The following is a 17494-nucleotide window of genomic DNA, read 5'->3' as shown; positions in this document are numbered from 1 at the left end:
AGGAATAAAGAAAAGACATAGCTACTTATTAATCTTTAATGAAAGTAAAAATAATGTGACAAAAATATTTCATTTGGAATATTCATACACAATTCCTTCTGTGAAAACATACTCATCTAGTGTAATGTATGGGAATGCCTTAAATAAATAACTGATGGTAAAGCAATGTCAGTATCACTTGGATAGCGATAAACAAAATTCATACATGATTATTCCTATTTGTTGATTGACTTTATTTACAAAAACGATCTCACGATATTGCACAAAATACTTAAAACTACGCGATCGTAACTCAGTTTCATTTCAGTCGGATTGAGACTCGCACTGTTATAAAAGTCAAGATTATCAATAGATAAACGCTATTTTATCACAATGGTACTATTAGCTGTGTAAAGGAAAACACGGTATGGAAATAGATAATGCAGTTCAACCTCGCGACAAATTCGTATCAAATACAAAAAATCGATTTACGAAATCTTATAACATCTAGATTTCGTTACCTTCTATACATTTATGGATTTCTTAAACTAAATGCAATACTCTAACTTACGTTGGGCACTCGCGCCAAATTGCCTACGTCGTGACTACGTGAGGTATCACAATTGGATTATAACTACACAGCTTTACCTATTTAAAACTATTAATAGTTTTTAACACTTCACTTGGATTTTATAAATTACACTAAAAATTTTATTCATTTAAAATTGGCCGTGACAAAACCAAGAGCCGAATATGAAAATACGTCAAAATAACTTAATTATTTTAAGCCAAACGAAGTGTTAACTTTCAGGTTTAGTGGTCAACTTCTAACCTAACACTAGCAAGGCGCCCTGGTGTCCGTATGTCTATCTACGCTACATACAAAACTGTGAGGCACGATGTGGTGATCCGTCCACAAAGTTATTTAAAATTATCTAAAAATTATACAAAGGATTGCACAAATCAATTATAGAAGCAGTCATTCAATATAATTCATACAAAAGGTAAAAAAAGTTCTAAGTTAGTGTAGAAAAGAAAACATGAAGTAGAGAAACAAAATATGACTATAACTAAGAAGACAGATGCTACAAATAACCGAAGTACTAAATGCAACCCCCGACGAGATTATAGATGATAAATATAAAAAACCGCAGACCTCAATGTACATATTTACAATTTCGATAGAATAATGTCGATAGCAACAGTAAATAAACATTCGAAAGTGATAATAAATTTCAAATTATAAAAGATTTCATAAAATTATACTTAACCTATTCGGGAAAACTCGTCAAAAAAATAACAATGATCTTACTCGAAAATTCACACTGTGTCAAATGTTATACAAATGTAAAATTACTTTGGTACAACTAACACTCATAGCCATCATCTATCCGCCGAAAAAATCGGAGAATTTCTTTCGTAATTTTAATATTCTAGGGAAAACTCGTAATGTCTTCATTTAGTTCATCCATTTGCGGCAATTGGGTGCTCCGCACATGCACATGATTTTGTGTGCGTCGTCTTCTATGTCGAATTTGTAGTCATAGGCCAGCTGTAGAAATGCCGAGTGACTTAAAACATTTATTAAATAGCTCGTTGCCTAAAATAAACTTTAAAATAATCAGCTGATTTCTATATTTAAAAAAAATGTGTGCGTGTACTAGTGTACACACGTAAGAAGTAAAACCTCTTTATGACCTTATTTTTAGAAAAATTATCTACTATATATAAATAGCAACTTTACAGAAATTGGTTAAATAAAGTTAAATTAGATAATGTTTAACAATAGGCTTTTATTATTATAGATATGAAAACAAATAATAAGATTATTACAGAATTTCATTAATTGTAATAGAATTATTACTATCCTTGTTATCGTTATTATATATTGTTCTTATTAATATAAATTTTATACATTTTATGAACACACTACAGGGTTTTGACATAAATAATAATGATTTAAAAGCATAATTTCTATTTATAACTAAGTTTTCAGAGGTAGACAAACCTAACAAACAACAAATCTTGCAACTAATCAATAAATTGGATCCGAAATCGCCGGACAAGAAAAAGATGGCGCGTAACGGAAACATGTGACGCGTACGTAATTTTTTTTCCAACGTCGATAAAGAAGTTTCACTTCAATAATTATTTAGAAACATTAAACCGACTTCATATTTTATATTCCCTCCATCGTGGATACCCATATCTCTAAAACTACTAAACCGATTGTGATGAAACTTGGATTGTTCCTTAAATAGGAGTACACCTCATATGATATTTGTGTACAAATATACACTTACTAAATTATACTAAAACGTTTAAAATACTCAAATTTATGATCATATTATGCTATGCCAACAGTAATCCTTTATTTAGCCTTTATACAAACCTCCTCGCCCCTAGAGATGCGTCGTTTAGCGAATATGATGATGCGGAGATGCCTGTCCACTTCCACGGTCTCCGCGACACAGTTCGGTTGGCACGAGTGGTTGATGTACCGGGCGAGCCCTCCGCAGAGGGTCGCGTCCACTACTCGCCTCTCGTCCAGACGGAACATGTAGATGCCACGGTTCTAAACACATATTGCTAACTGAACAACTTTTTTACGAAATAGTCTGGAAAATATCCTTATTTGTCACGCATTATTACATTTATTCACGAAAAATATATCATAATAATACAACTTTATTAATTACATATTATTCTAATTTAAAAAAAGGTTCCTGTGCCACACCACCACGTCCTGAATGTGTATTTTGTGTACTAAACTTAAAAATACACAGTAAAAAGTGAATTAAAAATTTAGATTAAGATGAGTGGGTGTGATATATTTGGGTGTGTGTGTGTGTGAATGATCGAATGGTAATGGCTCCCATATTACCTCGAACCACCACAAGTAATACATTTTTATTTCATTATATTAAATCACTAGCCGTTTCGCGCCCGCTTTGCTGGACGAATTAAAATAAATTTTATGGTTCATTATTCTTCTTTTTAACTTCCCGCTAAGAAAATTGAAATATTTCGAAAATCGAGTTTTTAACAGATGTTGACGTTTTGCGGTTCTAGGAAGCCTCTTTTGTTTTTATTAGCGGGAAAAATTTTCATAAAAGTAAAACAGAAATAAAAAAATGAAGGAACGTTAAAAATAAATAGCCATAAACCATCTAGGAAAAATTTCGCATCGATACGATCAGTGGTTTAAGCGTGAAGGAGCCTCAAACGAACACCATTTTCTTTTTATATATATATAGATATAGAATTACTGTCAAGCTATAATGACGTAACAGTGTTTTCAAGATAAAAAACGTAATTTCGCACTGCTGCGACCTCAATAATTTAATTAACCCCAAAAATATTACGCCTGTATCAGGCACAGAAGGCTGACCGAGGTGGCTCTGGTTAGAACTTGGCTATTAGAAAAAAAATAATCACGAAACAGATACAGTTATCTCAGACCTTGGTCTAATAACAATATGTATATGAAAATAATCATTTTGGTTATATATTTATCAAAAATTGATATCACATTGGCATAAACTTGTCGCAGCTCTCGTAAAGTCCGTGCTTAATCTATATATGAAACCTTTTATTAGCTTACCTAAATAAAAAAAAAAAGGGTGCGTGTACTTATGTACGCGCGTAAGAAGTTATACTTCTTTGGCATTATTAAAAATAGTTTTTGATTGCATGCAAATAATTAATTACAATTAAATAATCAAAGACTGGAAAAGGAGTCATTAAAGTCAATAAAGTTCAGTTTACATTTGAAAAATTAATTAAATAAATATTTATTATTATTCTCTTACATTAAACAAATAAAACACTATTTATCTTTAAAACATTTTTATTTCATTATACTATTTATTTTTAAGTGACTGTCTTCATCAGAATTTCGGTTTGTAATTTTAAATTAATCATTACTTGGTTGTGCATCTACGAGGCTTCTCCAAAACTAAAACTACTACTTGCTTTCTGCAACAAATAAGAGAATATTAATTTAAGCTCTGTCCATGCAAAACTTAATTTTTTTTATAATTCATATTATAAATTTTTTAACACATTTATATTAATATAATTATATAAATGTGTTAATAATATAATTTGTAGCACATGCTACAGACCTGGATAGCAACTTTCTTTTATTCTATTTAGAGATAGAGATAATTTAAATATAATACCGGTGTCTTCCTTGTAGGTTTCTTTGGAGTTGTTTGGGGATTCTTGTTGTTCAGTTCGACATGATTTTCTTTAACCTTTCTTTAATCCTACAAAATAATGAAATTGTTAAGTTATGTTGTCACTGTTGTGCACACCTTTGTTTGGCTTTTTTAGTATTCAAGTTATGTCAAAACTGATTTATTACCTTGCCATTGTTGGCTTTTGGGATATCAATTGTTTCCAAAATGATTTTATTTGTAATATCCTGAAATATATAAATAACATCTATTAATTTAAGTATCATGGTGAGTGGTTCGCACTCAGGTATTAAGGTGTATTATACCCACTGTCCATTATAAGTGGGAATGGGCTCACTTCTGGCAGGACAGAGTTTCGGTACTACAAGTGCAACATGGATGTTTTGAGGTATTACAATATCTCTAACTACCTGTAGGGGAATAAAGTACTGTTGTGAGCATATGCCTATGCTTGAAAGGTTGAACCTTGAACATCACCATACATCATATTTATAATTAACATTCCTACCTCGACACCATCACAATCAAATTCATTGAAATCTACTTCAAACCGTTGCGGTATCATCTCTGCCATATCCATTGTGTCTCGAGAAGGTGATGGTGGCTTTGTTCCACCTCCAGTTTTAGATGTTTCACGGCGATAAGATGACAACTCTTTTTTTGTATTCAATTTAGTGCACTTCCACTGATTCATCAATTGTTTTTTGTCTCTTGTCCTTATATTTGCTAGATTAAATCTGAAAAATTACATGTTTTGATTAAATAATGTGGTCATTTTTTTGAGATGCAGGTACTTATTAAAATGTTTACTTCTCTGTTATATCGCTCCAAGCCTTCATTTTCTCCTTATTAGTATTCGTGCTTAAATCTTTGTTCTCAATTATTGATATATAGAATATTTCTAAAACGTTGCTGTAACAAACGCAATAAACATAAGCAATGAATAATGGTTCATGTTTCAGTTTTAATCAACAATAATACTCGATAATACCTACGGATAGTTAACCTCAATTGTATTGAAGCACTCAGGAAGGTTGGCACAGTTTTTTCACAAATATTTTATCATATTAATTAGTTTTGATTTAGATATTAAATTTAAATCACTTCTGATTATAATTCAGACGCACATATAAAATTCGCACTTGTATAATGAAAATAACTAGATACATAGATAATCTTTTATTTTAAACAATAATTCAAACTCCTATATTTGTTTAAAAGGTAAATGTCAATGTCAGATGTCAATTGTCATGGATATTCAAAATTCTTGTTAAGCTGCTAAGCTAAGAAATAGAATATGCGTGAAGTTAGCTTATATTCTATTTCTTTTGTAGATTGCGCACGCTATAATCACACTCCGAATTTTGTGTCATAGGTGCGCGCGCATCGTAAAATTTCACTCTCATCAAATTTTCATAACGCGCCTAAAGAAGTATAACTTCAAAAAGTACCATTAAAAGTGTATTAAATACAATAATTTTTTTTTACAAACTTACCCTTGCTTCATATTGCTTCTCTCGTATCTCGGATAACTCCGATCGTATGATCTCTCCAATATATTCTATCACCATCGTGTGTTTTTCTAGATCACGCGCCGCGTACAGTCCTAAGCCTTGAATTTTTGACCTGTAATGTTTTTACTTAGATAATTTTCTATAACATTCGTCACGTATCTTTGAATAAAAATTTATTTTAGTTTTCTTGTTATCGATTTTTTATTATTATAACGATGTAGGTTAAGACTATTTTGATAATCTAAACATAAAAATCTAAAAATCTATCTCACTTAGCATGGACATATGTATATCTGAAATGAATAAACGTGGTGTTGTAAAAAACCAAAATGTGTATGCACTTGGACCCCACGGCCCAAGAGTCTCTAGTTCAAAGGGAACAAAATCGAAGTTGGAGGAAAGACTCTTATAATGTTAATTTGTTTTTTTTTTTCTTAGAACTATAAGTGCGTTATCTTTTTATGTCACTTGCGAAAAAACACAGGATGCAAACAATATATTTATTTATTCAAATGGAAATAAATTTTATTACTTTTCTGAGGAAACTACTAGTTGTCCTATCACCCGATTTTGGCTTGTTAATTTATGTAATTATATATTCTAACTATAAATGTTCCTTTTCATATTGTTTTTAATGTTCGTAATAAATTTCGCAAGTCTGGGACTCCTTAATATTTTTGATTAGCAATACTGCATCGCATATTTTTATTTAAATGGTACTGTATAATGTGTAAAATAAAAATCTAAATTTACCTTGCCAAATACACATTATTCCTCCACTCCATTTTCATCTTCTTATATTGACTGCTCTTTGTATGCACAAATTGTTTCGAATAAGGGCAGGCAGGACTGTCCAAGGCCGTAGCGGGTGGCGGTTGGGCGGGAACCAACGAGCGAGTGTTACGTCTCCATACGCGAGCGCAACGAGCCTCGCTACGAGCACACCCGGATGGATTTATGGCCAAGCCACCTTCTAACAACGCCGATCGACCGAACTTGAAGCGATAGTCGGTTAGGGTCTCGATACCTATAATAAAGACACACATTTATATCACGTTATAGATCATCCCTGAGATCGTAGGATCGGTCCCCGGCTGTGCACGAATGGACTTTCTTTCTACGTGCGAAATTAAGTAATTTAGCATTGGCTCGAACGGTGAAGGGGAATCGGCTTGCCTTAGACCCAAAAAGTCGACGTCCTGTGTCAGGCACAGGAGGCTGATCACTTGCCTATTAGATTGACAAATGATCATGAAACAGAAATGTGAGGTCTAGAAATAAAAAGGTTGTAGCGCCACTGATTATTTGTTTATAGATTTGTTTTATGTAGTTAAATTAGTTTAGTTATTTCTAAATTATTTTACACAATTCTAATAATGCTTTTAAAATATGTATTCTTATATTATAACGATATTGTTTTCCAAATGCTGTTTTACTTTTCTAGTTTCTTTTCTCGTCCTAATATTATTTTCCTTAAGGGAAACCATGTAGGGTCTCCGCCAAAGATGATTATATACTTTATTTTAATAACGTATTTTTTCCGAAATATAAACATGATACAACTCATACACATTGAAATAGGAATCAGCATATATATCGCTATAAATGATGATTACTTAATATTTTATAGAAATTTAAACAGAAAAACAATAGATATATTAAATAAAAGTGTAAAATAATAATATCTCATATTACATACCAGGTAAACTCTCCAATACCCTGACAACGGATGGCTCAGTGAGTCCGAATAAATCTTCTCCGGTGACATAGTTTGGCCACAGTTTTAAAATGCCATCTTCATTTCGACCTTCTCTCAATGCGGCTACAGTGTCTAGTACCTACAACACACATTTATAGTCAAACACGTCTTTGATTTACACAAGTTAATGTGTTTTTCAACTATGTCAATGATATCTTAATATCGCGTTGCACCGTAAAGATGTTTAAGAATATAGACTAGCTATTATCCTCCCTATTAAGAAAATACCATAATCCCGAAATAGCCATTGAATGTTTTGGTTTTAACAGGAATTAATTCATGTTATAAACAGTCACTTTTCTGTTCCTCTTGCCATGTGCCCTGCCCACTTAAGTTTATTTGTTGTAACATCTGCTACCTATCTTTATTTTATCTATTCCATTTAGTAAAAAACTGGTGTCAAAGGTATTATAATAAACGAAAAAGAGGAAGAAAATTTAGAAAGTGGATAGACCAAAGAAATAGCAGGTGGTACGTCAGTAGTCAGGAGGAAATGGGGGGGGGGGTCTTTTGTGGGCACACATATATACCTAACAGGGTGAGATGATAGAAATATAAATGTGTTTAAGTGTAAACTATCTATTCGGAACTCGGCAAGTGTAAACCAGGCAGGCAGGTTATTATAGGCGTAAAGATATGTAGTATGAAGTTACCTTAGCCCAGGCAGCACGTGGCGTAGGAGCGCACATCTCATGGCGGGAGTCATCTTGAACCCGCACGTGGAACTTGGGCCGGCCTTCCTCTTCTGATATCCAGCACACGTAGCGGCAACGGCTGTTTGCACGATTCATCGACCAAAAGAAACGCACCTGACAAACAAGAAATCTATGATTGTAGGTCTAGTTTTGTGCGCTTTATAAGCACCGCGAATATTTATCTACTTAGATCTTATCTGTGTGTAGCGTGTAATAGAAATTTGGTTGCATTGAGTACATTTTGTACGGGAGTAATTAATACTGCTTTTTCATATCTAAATAAATCAGTGGTGCTACAACCTTTTTAGGTATGGGCCTCAGATTTATGTTTCTGTTTCATTATCATTTGATTAATCTAATAGGCAAGTAGATGATTAGCCTCCAGTGCTGACACACGCCGTCGACTTTTTGGTTCTAAGACATGTCGGTTTCCTCACGATGCTTTCCTTCACCGTTCGAGAAAATCTTAAGTGCGCACATAGAAAGAAGTCTATTGGTGCACAGCCAGGGATCTAACCTACGACCTCAGGGATGAGAGTCGCTAAAGCCACTAGGCCAACACTGCTCATTATTCGTTTTCATATCTATTTATTTTAAGGAGTCCGTTTGACACAGGAATTGTACAAATTAAATATGCTTCGAGTAAGAAGTACAGACAATTTATAACTAATGTATCAGAACATTTCAGGAACCATTTCTATTTCATATGATGTACAATTTAAATACTAAAAATGGGACAGAATACAATTCAATATCATACAGTACATATACATCAAAGAAAAAAATTATTGAATAAATAAATCTTTATGTCTTAAGAAATATTTTATTCTCGTGTGACTTACGATTTTATATCCAATAGGGTAGATATAGTTGGGGGTATGGAATGCAGCCAGTTGGTGGGGCAGCAGATGCCCCGGGCTGAGGAAGATGAGCCCGCCCACACGGATCAGGTGGTTGGTGTCAGAGTGCAGCATCACAGAGGCCACCTGTCTCTGCTCATCTCGGGATATGTATACACGACGCTGGACGCTAAGGGTTGTCAGCTCGTTGTCCTTTTCATTCTAATATAGAAGTTGTATAATTAGTAAACGAAAACTATTATATAATTTACAAATAATCAATTATACAGTTGTGACTGTGTAAAGGAGCGTTCAAGTATTACGTCACGCAATTTTTGGAGATTATTGACCAAACCCCCCCCCCCATGTAACGCGCCGTAACGTTTTTCTGTACCCAAGTATAGTAAAACGTTTCTTGACCACGTAGTAACTCTTTATAGTTATAAGTTAAGTACTGGAAAGTAGAAAATAATATTTACAATAACGCGTAATTCAATCCCCGGCCCGCATCGTAACGTTTTATAAAAGGAGACCCCCCCCCTCCAAATTCGTTACGTAATACTTAAACGCTCCCCAAAGAGACATGCAAATTATATTAATATTATTAAAAAAATTAAGTGTAATATAATTTTAATTAGTTAAAATTCAATATATACCTTTGGGGCATGTGAAGCGCAAAATGCAGTTTTGTTCTTGTAAAATACGCAATTGTCTTTCACAGCACATCCCAGATGGTAAACGCTTCCACAGCGGACTTTGAAACATCTCACAGTTGCTCCCAATCTTCTACAAACGGCGCAAGTTGCACTGGAGCCGGCGGCTAAAGCGTTGTCTACGTTCATGAGCGCTCCACTAACAGTCTCATACACGCCCTCAGACCAAAGCGCACAATTCAGATGCACCCATCTGTCTACGTCTGAGTTCAACAGTCTCGATACACCGTCTGCCACACCGTCCCCTTGAATTCCACATAGTTCGCACTTTCGGAAATCTTCATTTGTAACAGGCATTATAGCTACGCCTGTCCGGAACACCAGTTCAGTAAGCTCTCTATCGGTCGGTCGTTTGTATTTAACGGGCGGACCAATGCATCCCGGAGTCCATAATTTATAACGAATACCCTTGAACTTTTCTTTCTCAACGCTTTGATTACTTTTCTCATCAGTATCGACACTCTTTAAGTCTTCGTCTAACGCGCTGACATCGTCACCGACTTCTTTCATCAACTCATCATTGTCTAACGAATCCATGAATGATAAGTCCATTTTTTCATCTTTGATATCGGGTTTAATGTCGAATTCATCAGTTTCCATACTTTCGGTTGATGCTGTGTCGAAGTCATCGCGATCTTTAGACAGATTAGTTTCGATATCCGATTTGCTATCTTCCTTAATCGGCGTCTTTTTTCCATCAAGAATAATATTCGTTGGGCGCCACGCAAATCGTTCATAGCATTGTGTACTACAGAAATAAAGCTCCGAGTCACTGTCACAAAGGATTTCCTCAGCGTTTCCCTTGTTAGCGGCGAGAAGTGGAAACTCGGAAGCCTTAGCTCTGACGACTGAATCTAGTATAACAACATCGCAGTGACGGCAGAACTTAGCCGCTCCGTTCAAAATGCTTTGGATATCGATAGGTGCTCCTTCTTTACCATCTTTTCCTTTCGATCTATACAGTCCTAATTTGTGAGAAGGTGGTGTCGCAGTTCTTTCCACTATTTGATAGGCTGTTGGCGGCGGAATGTGCAGTATTCCTGCAAGTTCTTTAAGTACACCTAGTATATCTTCAGCTGCTCCCGATGTAAGGGTGAGGGTAACGGTAACGTTTTCATTACTCTCTGGATTACTAGGAGAGTCTTCCATTTTCGTTTTAACAATTGCGTCTACAGATTTCAATTGTTTGTGACTATCTTCGTCGTCTTTCAACGACAAAGGTTTCACACGAATAGGTATAGGAGTTATAATAGGAATAATGGGAGAAATTCGACCAGGTGCCAGCATATCTTCATCTTCCTCCTCTTCATCATCATCAATAAGTTTGAGTCCAGGAAATCTATCATCCGATTCAAATTCAAATGCTTCAGGACTCGAGCAACTAACAATTGTATCTGGAGTATCCGTGTCACGCTCTTTACAAATAAAATCAAGCTTCTTATCTTCAGGATCTTCTTCAAATAGAATAGGTGGAAATTCTTGATCATAAAAGCCTCTTTGTGTCGATGCTGGTGGTTTCTCGGGTAACGGTTCCTCATCACCAAACGGCTTTGTGTTATAATAATCGGCAACATTTGGAATCCTAGCATTACCAAATTCGCCTAACAAATCTCCTTTCGAAATGTCGTAATCCTTGTTTTTTAATTTAGTTAAATCTCCAGATCCGAACAAAGGACAAACTGAAAAATTTGTTGTTAAAGATGGCTCCTGAATTTGCATAGGAGGTAAAAGGCGTAATTGTACCATTAAGTTATCAATAAATGTGTCATAATCTTCTTCATATCTCGAACCCTTACGAGGTCTTTTCTTTGCTGCAGCATTTATACCATTTTCAGCAGCAGCTTTTAAGTTCATTTGCATTTGTTTTCTTTTTTTCTGTTGATATTCCCTTCGTTTCCGTTTTTTCGCCTCAGACGGTGTTTCTGACGGATTTATTTCAGATGCATGATCCATTATCACACTCTCTGGATACTCCTCTTTCATAGGTTGATCAAGCTTTCCTTGATCCGATGCAGTCGATATTCCCGAAGTCGCAGATTGTTGGGAGCTTTCATCTAGAAGTTCCTTCTTAACATCCATAGGTGTGAATGGCCTATGTACCGGACTTTGCTGTGGTGGTAGTACTTCCTTTTTGATCATTTGTTGATGCAATAGTTGTTGGCTTTCAACACTCATTGGATACATCGGCATTGTCTTCATGGTTGGAGAACATTCGGGTATCGGTGTTATATCTTCTTTATTTAAAAGTTTAACGGGTTGTTTTCTAACATCCATCAAGGACTGCGTAGATGAGTGCATCATTGGTGACATCGATGATGTCGGAATAGATGTCAACGATCGACTTGTAAAAGGTTGACTAATACTAGTGATATGCCTAGGAGAGTTTTTAGGAATTTCCACCTCTTGTGTTAAAGATATAGGAGGAGGTGGAATGGAAGGCCTGGCCAGTTGTGCTTCCAACGACGGAATAGTGCCTAAGGCTGGGGCAGTTCTCTGAATTGTCACAGTTCTTTGCGGTACGCTTACACTGGTGGTCGCGGTTGAGGTTTGTAATAGCTGTTTCAATAAAACATTTTGCGACTCATCATTCCTCTGGATTGCATTTTGCAGTTGAAAAGTTTTATTTGCCGAATTGTCAGCAGTTGTTATAGTCGAGTTGTGGTCATCAGTCTCCATTGGCTCCGATTTGACTATTACGGACTCAACACTATGGCGCTTTGTCGGTTGGATATGGCCTACAATCACCTCACTCTTTGGCTCATCTGTAGATTTAGATCTTTTTAAAGGAGAAGTCAATTGTGTATGCAAAAGTTTGGAAGAAGTAATGAAGTTAAGTGGCCCCTGTGTTTGTTTTAACTGCATCTGGTTAATGGCAGTATTAACAATATTGTGTGTACGAACGGTGACATTAGGGGCAGGCTCCTTATTAGTTATTATTGATCTCGAAGTCATCACCAGCGCTGGCGGTTGGCTCGAACTTATCGACTGTGGATTGAATTGCAGGTTACTTGTGTTGATTTGCCTGGCAGGTTGAAGCAATGTATTACCTAATATGCTAGTAGGTAGAGCCTGAGATTTCTGGAAATTACTTATACTTGTAGTTACAGTGTTGTTACTATGAGAGTACATAACCTGTGATGTATTTAAATTACTTTGAATTTTCGACAAGGCGGGCATTTGAATTAATTGCGATTGCATCGATGTAGTAATGGTATCGTCTCCTGAATTAAATCCTTGATTTGTGATTGTTTGAGTTGTCATAAGAGGCGACTGAGCAGGCGATTTTAATAAATTACTTTGCAAATTGACGCTCGGTGAGTTGATAGGAGACACTGTCGGTGATTTTCGCATTTGTCCCAATGTGGATAATGTATTTACGCGTGATCCAAAAGCTTGCGCCGCACTCATAGGCAATGGATCAGAAGACGAAATAGATGTTGGGGGTTTTTCAATTTTTTGTGGAGGATGTGGCCTCGAAGCTGTCACCTCGACCTTCGAGGATGGTAGAAGATTTTCATAGTTTACTTGTGTCGGAGTCGCGTCAACTTTTCTGGTGACTATTTGGGTGTCCACTTTCGACGCATTAGTATTAAGGGAAGACATTATAGTTCTCAATTGCTGTGATACACTGGCCATGTTAGATGTCATTTCAGCCGGTTGTGATAAAGGCGAAAGTTGGGGCACTGTTGCCGATTGCATATTGAGTCTTTCTTGTTCTCGTGCCTGAAATGTTGGCTGTTCCTGTGGTTCTTTATTCACTCGCTGAGCCGTAGGATTGTTAAGTGGGTGGTTAGGATTATGCATTGCAGCTTGACCTGTTTGTTTGTTTGGATGCTGTTTGTTTCCAAAACTTTTCCCGTCGTCACCTATATTGTCGAGCATACATAACATGTCCTCAAATGATTCCACATGTTTTGGATTACCTTCAGACGTTTCTGGGTGTTCACGCATTGTAATGTCATTGAGATATCGCTCCTGAGACGGTGTCGGTGAAGGAATAGATATCTGAACAGACTCTTGGGCCAAATCAGAGGAAATTTGCATGTTAGAACCTATAACCATTTCTTTAGTTTGATTAGCAATAGCTTTTATTGTCTTAACCACATTATCTTCGTGTTTGGCCTCCGACGATGTCGCATGTTCATTATTTGCTTTATTGAATGGTAATAATATATTGCTTTGTATATTATCTTCCGGTTTATCCTCATCGTCACCCTCCATTATATTATCTGGAATTTTCTCTGGAATTGGATCCGGACTCTTAATGTCAGCTTTACCTAGTAATAATGGTGTCCTATCAGTTAAACAGAGTGTATGAGGCAGCTCAGTTTGTTGGCTTATTTCATTTTCAATATCGATATCTCTATTGGAATCCTTTAAAGTGTGTTTAGGTTCCTTTGGCGCTATTTCCTGGGTCAAAGAAGAGAGCATAATATTATGTTGTGAAGTGGTAGATGTCGCTTGCGGTTCCTGTGCATTTTCGGAGGTGACCGTACTGTCTGGAGAAGCGGCGTCATCTTGAAAAATCTTAGCTGGCAAAGTTGCATCATGAGTTACGGACAAACTTGACAACTTTGTATTGGAAAGAGACAATCCCATTGGTTTCTCAATTGTCTTAACAATTTTTTGCTTTACTTGATGTTGGGTCATTATAGTTACCGGGACCCTCGTCTGACCCGTCATAGTGTTGGAAGTAGCGAGAGTAATGACGGGATTGATACACGAACCCTTGGGAACATTGGAGGATATCACGCTTATCACAGAACTCATAGGCTTGCTCAATTGGGAAGATAAATTTAACTGTTGATTTGTAATATTGAGTGGGACTTTTTTTAATTGAGCTTTGGTTAGCCCACCGCCATGCCCTACACTGCCAATAGGAACCGAGAGGTTCTTCAAAACTGGAACCGAAATAGTCTGGTTCGCTATTGACACTGAAGCGACAGTTGCTTGCGAGACTTCCTTCAGAATTTTAGTATTCGAATGAGGCGAAAGGACAGTCGCGCTTAACATCGGTAAACGAGAAAGATTTGAGTTTTGTGAAGTGTTCACTAATTTATACTGTTGTAAGTTACTTGTAGGTTGTTTTGCGGTCGCCAAGCTTATGACGGCGACAGTTTTAGTCGTAGTTTCAGTTCGGGTGGGCGTTTTCTCGTGCTGAATTTCTTCTTCGGCCTCATCTTCCGGTTTGCCGCTATCGATGAGTTCTTCGAAATCCTCTTCAGTGGCGATGCGCTCTTCGGGCGAGATTGCGCCCGGCTCGACCACCACTATATCGTCATCGTCCATGTGCTGAACTAAGTTTCCTATCTCGTCGTCCTCTTTAGAGAAACTCATTCTAGCATCAGTGGAAGCGTAGTCGACGCTTTCCGTAGAGTAAAGAACGTATTTTCTAGCCTCGCTGTGTTCTCCTTCCTCCTGGTGCACTTCGGGAGCGGCAGTTTTGCCCGAGAAACGCGGCCGTGGAGTTCCACGCTTCAGTATGGATATTTTGCTTGCGTGACCTCTCCGCCTATCCTCTTCTTTGGGTGGCCATCCTGGGGCTCCACCGAGAAGACCCGGTTTGAAGTATCTATACCCGGGGGGAATCGGCGCCATGTGGTGATGATGACCACCTCCGTGATCGTGATGAGGTGCCGGGGAGGCTGCCGGCGACGCAGAAGGCGTCGGGGTACGAGCCACGTGAGGCGAACGAGCCACTGATGGCGACGACGGAGCTCCACCCATTGGGCTGTATTGCTGACGCTGAAGCATTTGCTGTCTCTGAAAATAAGATACATTATTTATATAAAGATAGGAGTTATTATATACACAATTGTTGACTTTATCGAGAAACTGTTCGCTTTTACGTATATTACTGTATTTTAGTACGTAGAAGAAATAATATAATTTAAGAAAAAATACGAACCGCCATTTCATTCGAAGTATTCCCGGGCGACGGTAGCGGTTGAGGACTGCCCAACGGCGAGGTTTGCTGTCGTGAACCGAACGGAACGCCAACTCTCATTCCTTAAAAGAAAAATTTTCACATATGGTGCACAAATATATTACATGAAAACAAGAGGTGAAACCATTTGAGTACGTATGAGCAAGAAACAGCATCGTACCTACCAGCAATATAGGAAAATTAAATTTACGAAATAATTAAATTATGTATTTTAAAATACAAATATTAAATACCTTGCTGGTGAAGAGGTGGTCTTGCGAATCTAGTTGGTAGCGGTGAACAGCCTGGTGCGGGCCGAGAAAATCTCCCAGACGAATAATCGTTCTATAAAAGAATAGTACACATGTGAATGTAATATGAAATTCGATGATCAAAGAAGCTACCCTTATTACATACGTTTTGTAGCTGCGGCGAATGTGATGTCACCGGGCTCTGTATTTGTGATTGTTGATAAATCTGAAATATATAATTATTTAGTTTACAAAAGAGGGTGCGACTTGACATATAATTATTATCGCTAATAAGTATTATTATTATATGATGTTGACTTTCTAAAATACTACAATACTATAAATTAACAAAATCTTAGTGCTCTATAATGTTTTGACACTATGTTCGTGTGTCCGAGATACCACACTTGCACTTATATTCACTACAATAAATTCCTTAACCAAAGAGAAAATGTAACTAAATTAAGTACCTGGGGACTGCGACTAGGAGTAGGCAACTGAGGGCTCGTTCTTTGCGCTTGCAGTTGTTGCAAAAAATGTTGCGGAGACATAGACGACTGCATTGGTGATTGCTGAGTATGCAACGGAGATTGTTGTATATGCATTGGCGACTGTTGGGAATGCATCGGACTCTGTTGTGGATGCATCGGGCTTTGTTGGGGATGCATGGGACTCTGCTGTGGATGCATGGGGCTCTGCTGTTGATGCATGGGACTCTGCTGTTGATGCATGGGACCCTGCTGTGGATGCATCGGACTCTGGTGTGGATGCATCGGCGAATGCGCAGTCATCTGATTCTGAGCATGAAGAGGCGACTGTTGGTGTATAGGCGATTGTTGGGGATGCATTGGACTTTGCTGAGGATGCATCGGACTCTGTTGGGGATGATTTCCCGATTGAGCATGCATGGGAGACTGCTGCGAGTGCATCGGAGATTGTTGAGTATGCAGAGGAGATTGAGTCGACGAATGTAGTGGAGACTGAGAAGTGTGATGCAACGGAGATTGTTGCGAGTGTAAAGGCGACTGCATCGGCGAGGTAAGGTGGTGTAGGGGAGATTGTGGTGCTATCGAGTGCAGTGGAGATTGCGAGTGAGGAGATTGTACATGAAGGGGAGACATGGCCGGTCGGGATCCCGCAGGACGAGGCGTTTGACTGCCCGGATTCATCTGGTTGCGAAGTTGCTGTTGACCGAACACTATACCGCCAACCGATTGAGCGCGATCTTGCACCCCAGAAAGTTGTCGGACTAGTTGTTGCTGTGGCGCTCCAGTCTGTTCTATAACCAGAGTTCGAGCTCCTTGAAGTATACGGCCTTGAGCATTCAGCGGTGACGTCACCAAGCCTATTCTTTGTTGTTGCAATGGTTGCCCGTCAGCAGTAAGAAGCGTTTGTTGTGTACGTATAAGCGTCTGCTGTTGTTGTTGCATTCCAGAGCCTTGAAGACCAATCTGCATCGGTCTATTTATCGTTTGCTGTTGTATTTGTTGGGATTGGCCCATATTCTGATTTTGATTGAAGTTATTCTGATTAGAAGTTACTTGTTGTTGATTTATAACCGTCTGCTGAGTCAATTGGGGATTGTTTTGACGTTGTTTCGTCTCGTATTCCTGTAA

The 17494-nt window shown here is 37.5% G+C and overlaps 1 protein-coding gene across 12 annotated transcripts in view; it reads right to left on the bottom strand.

The window, feature by feature from the left end:
• Positions 1-22: 22 nt before the first annotated feature.
• The window catches only part of LOC125063461 (histone-lysine N-methyltransferase 2C-like), a 51204-nt gene continuing 33732 nt past the window's right edge, over positions 23-17494 (bottom strand). For all 12 annotated transcript variants that reach the window (XM_047669911.1, XM_047669902.1, XM_047669905.1 and 9 more), the window contains 12 exons: positions 16349-17488; positions 16045-16104; positions 15882-15972; positions 15610-15710; positions 9645-15464; positions 8992-9210; positions 8108-8263; positions 7395-7533; positions 6449-6722; positions 5678-5807; positions 2372-2554; positions 23-1531 (listed from right to left, as the gene is read on the bottom strand). In XM_047669911.1, coding sequence (XP_047525867.1) covers positions 1439-1531; positions 2372-2554; positions 5678-5807; positions 6449-6722; positions 7395-7533; positions 8108-8263; positions 8992-9210; positions 9645-15464; positions 15610-15710; positions 15882-15972; positions 16045-16104; positions 16349-17488 — 8406 coding nt within the window. In that variant the 3' untranslated portion in view covers positions 23-1438. The remainder of the gene's footprint in view (positions 1532-2371; positions 2555-5677; positions 5808-6448; positions 6723-7394; positions 7534-8107; positions 8264-8991; positions 9211-9644; positions 15465-15609; positions 15711-15881; positions 15973-16044; positions 16105-16348; positions 17489-17494) is intronic.

The sequence above is a fragment of the Pieris napi genome, chromosome 3 (assembly GCF_905475465.1).
Source record: "Pieris napi chromosome 3, ilPieNapi1.2, whole genome shotgun sequence".
Lineage (NCBI taxonomy): Eukaryota > Metazoa > Arthropoda > Insecta > Lepidoptera > Pieridae > Pieris > Pieris napi.
This window is presented reverse-complemented; position numbering and strand designations above follow the sequence as displayed.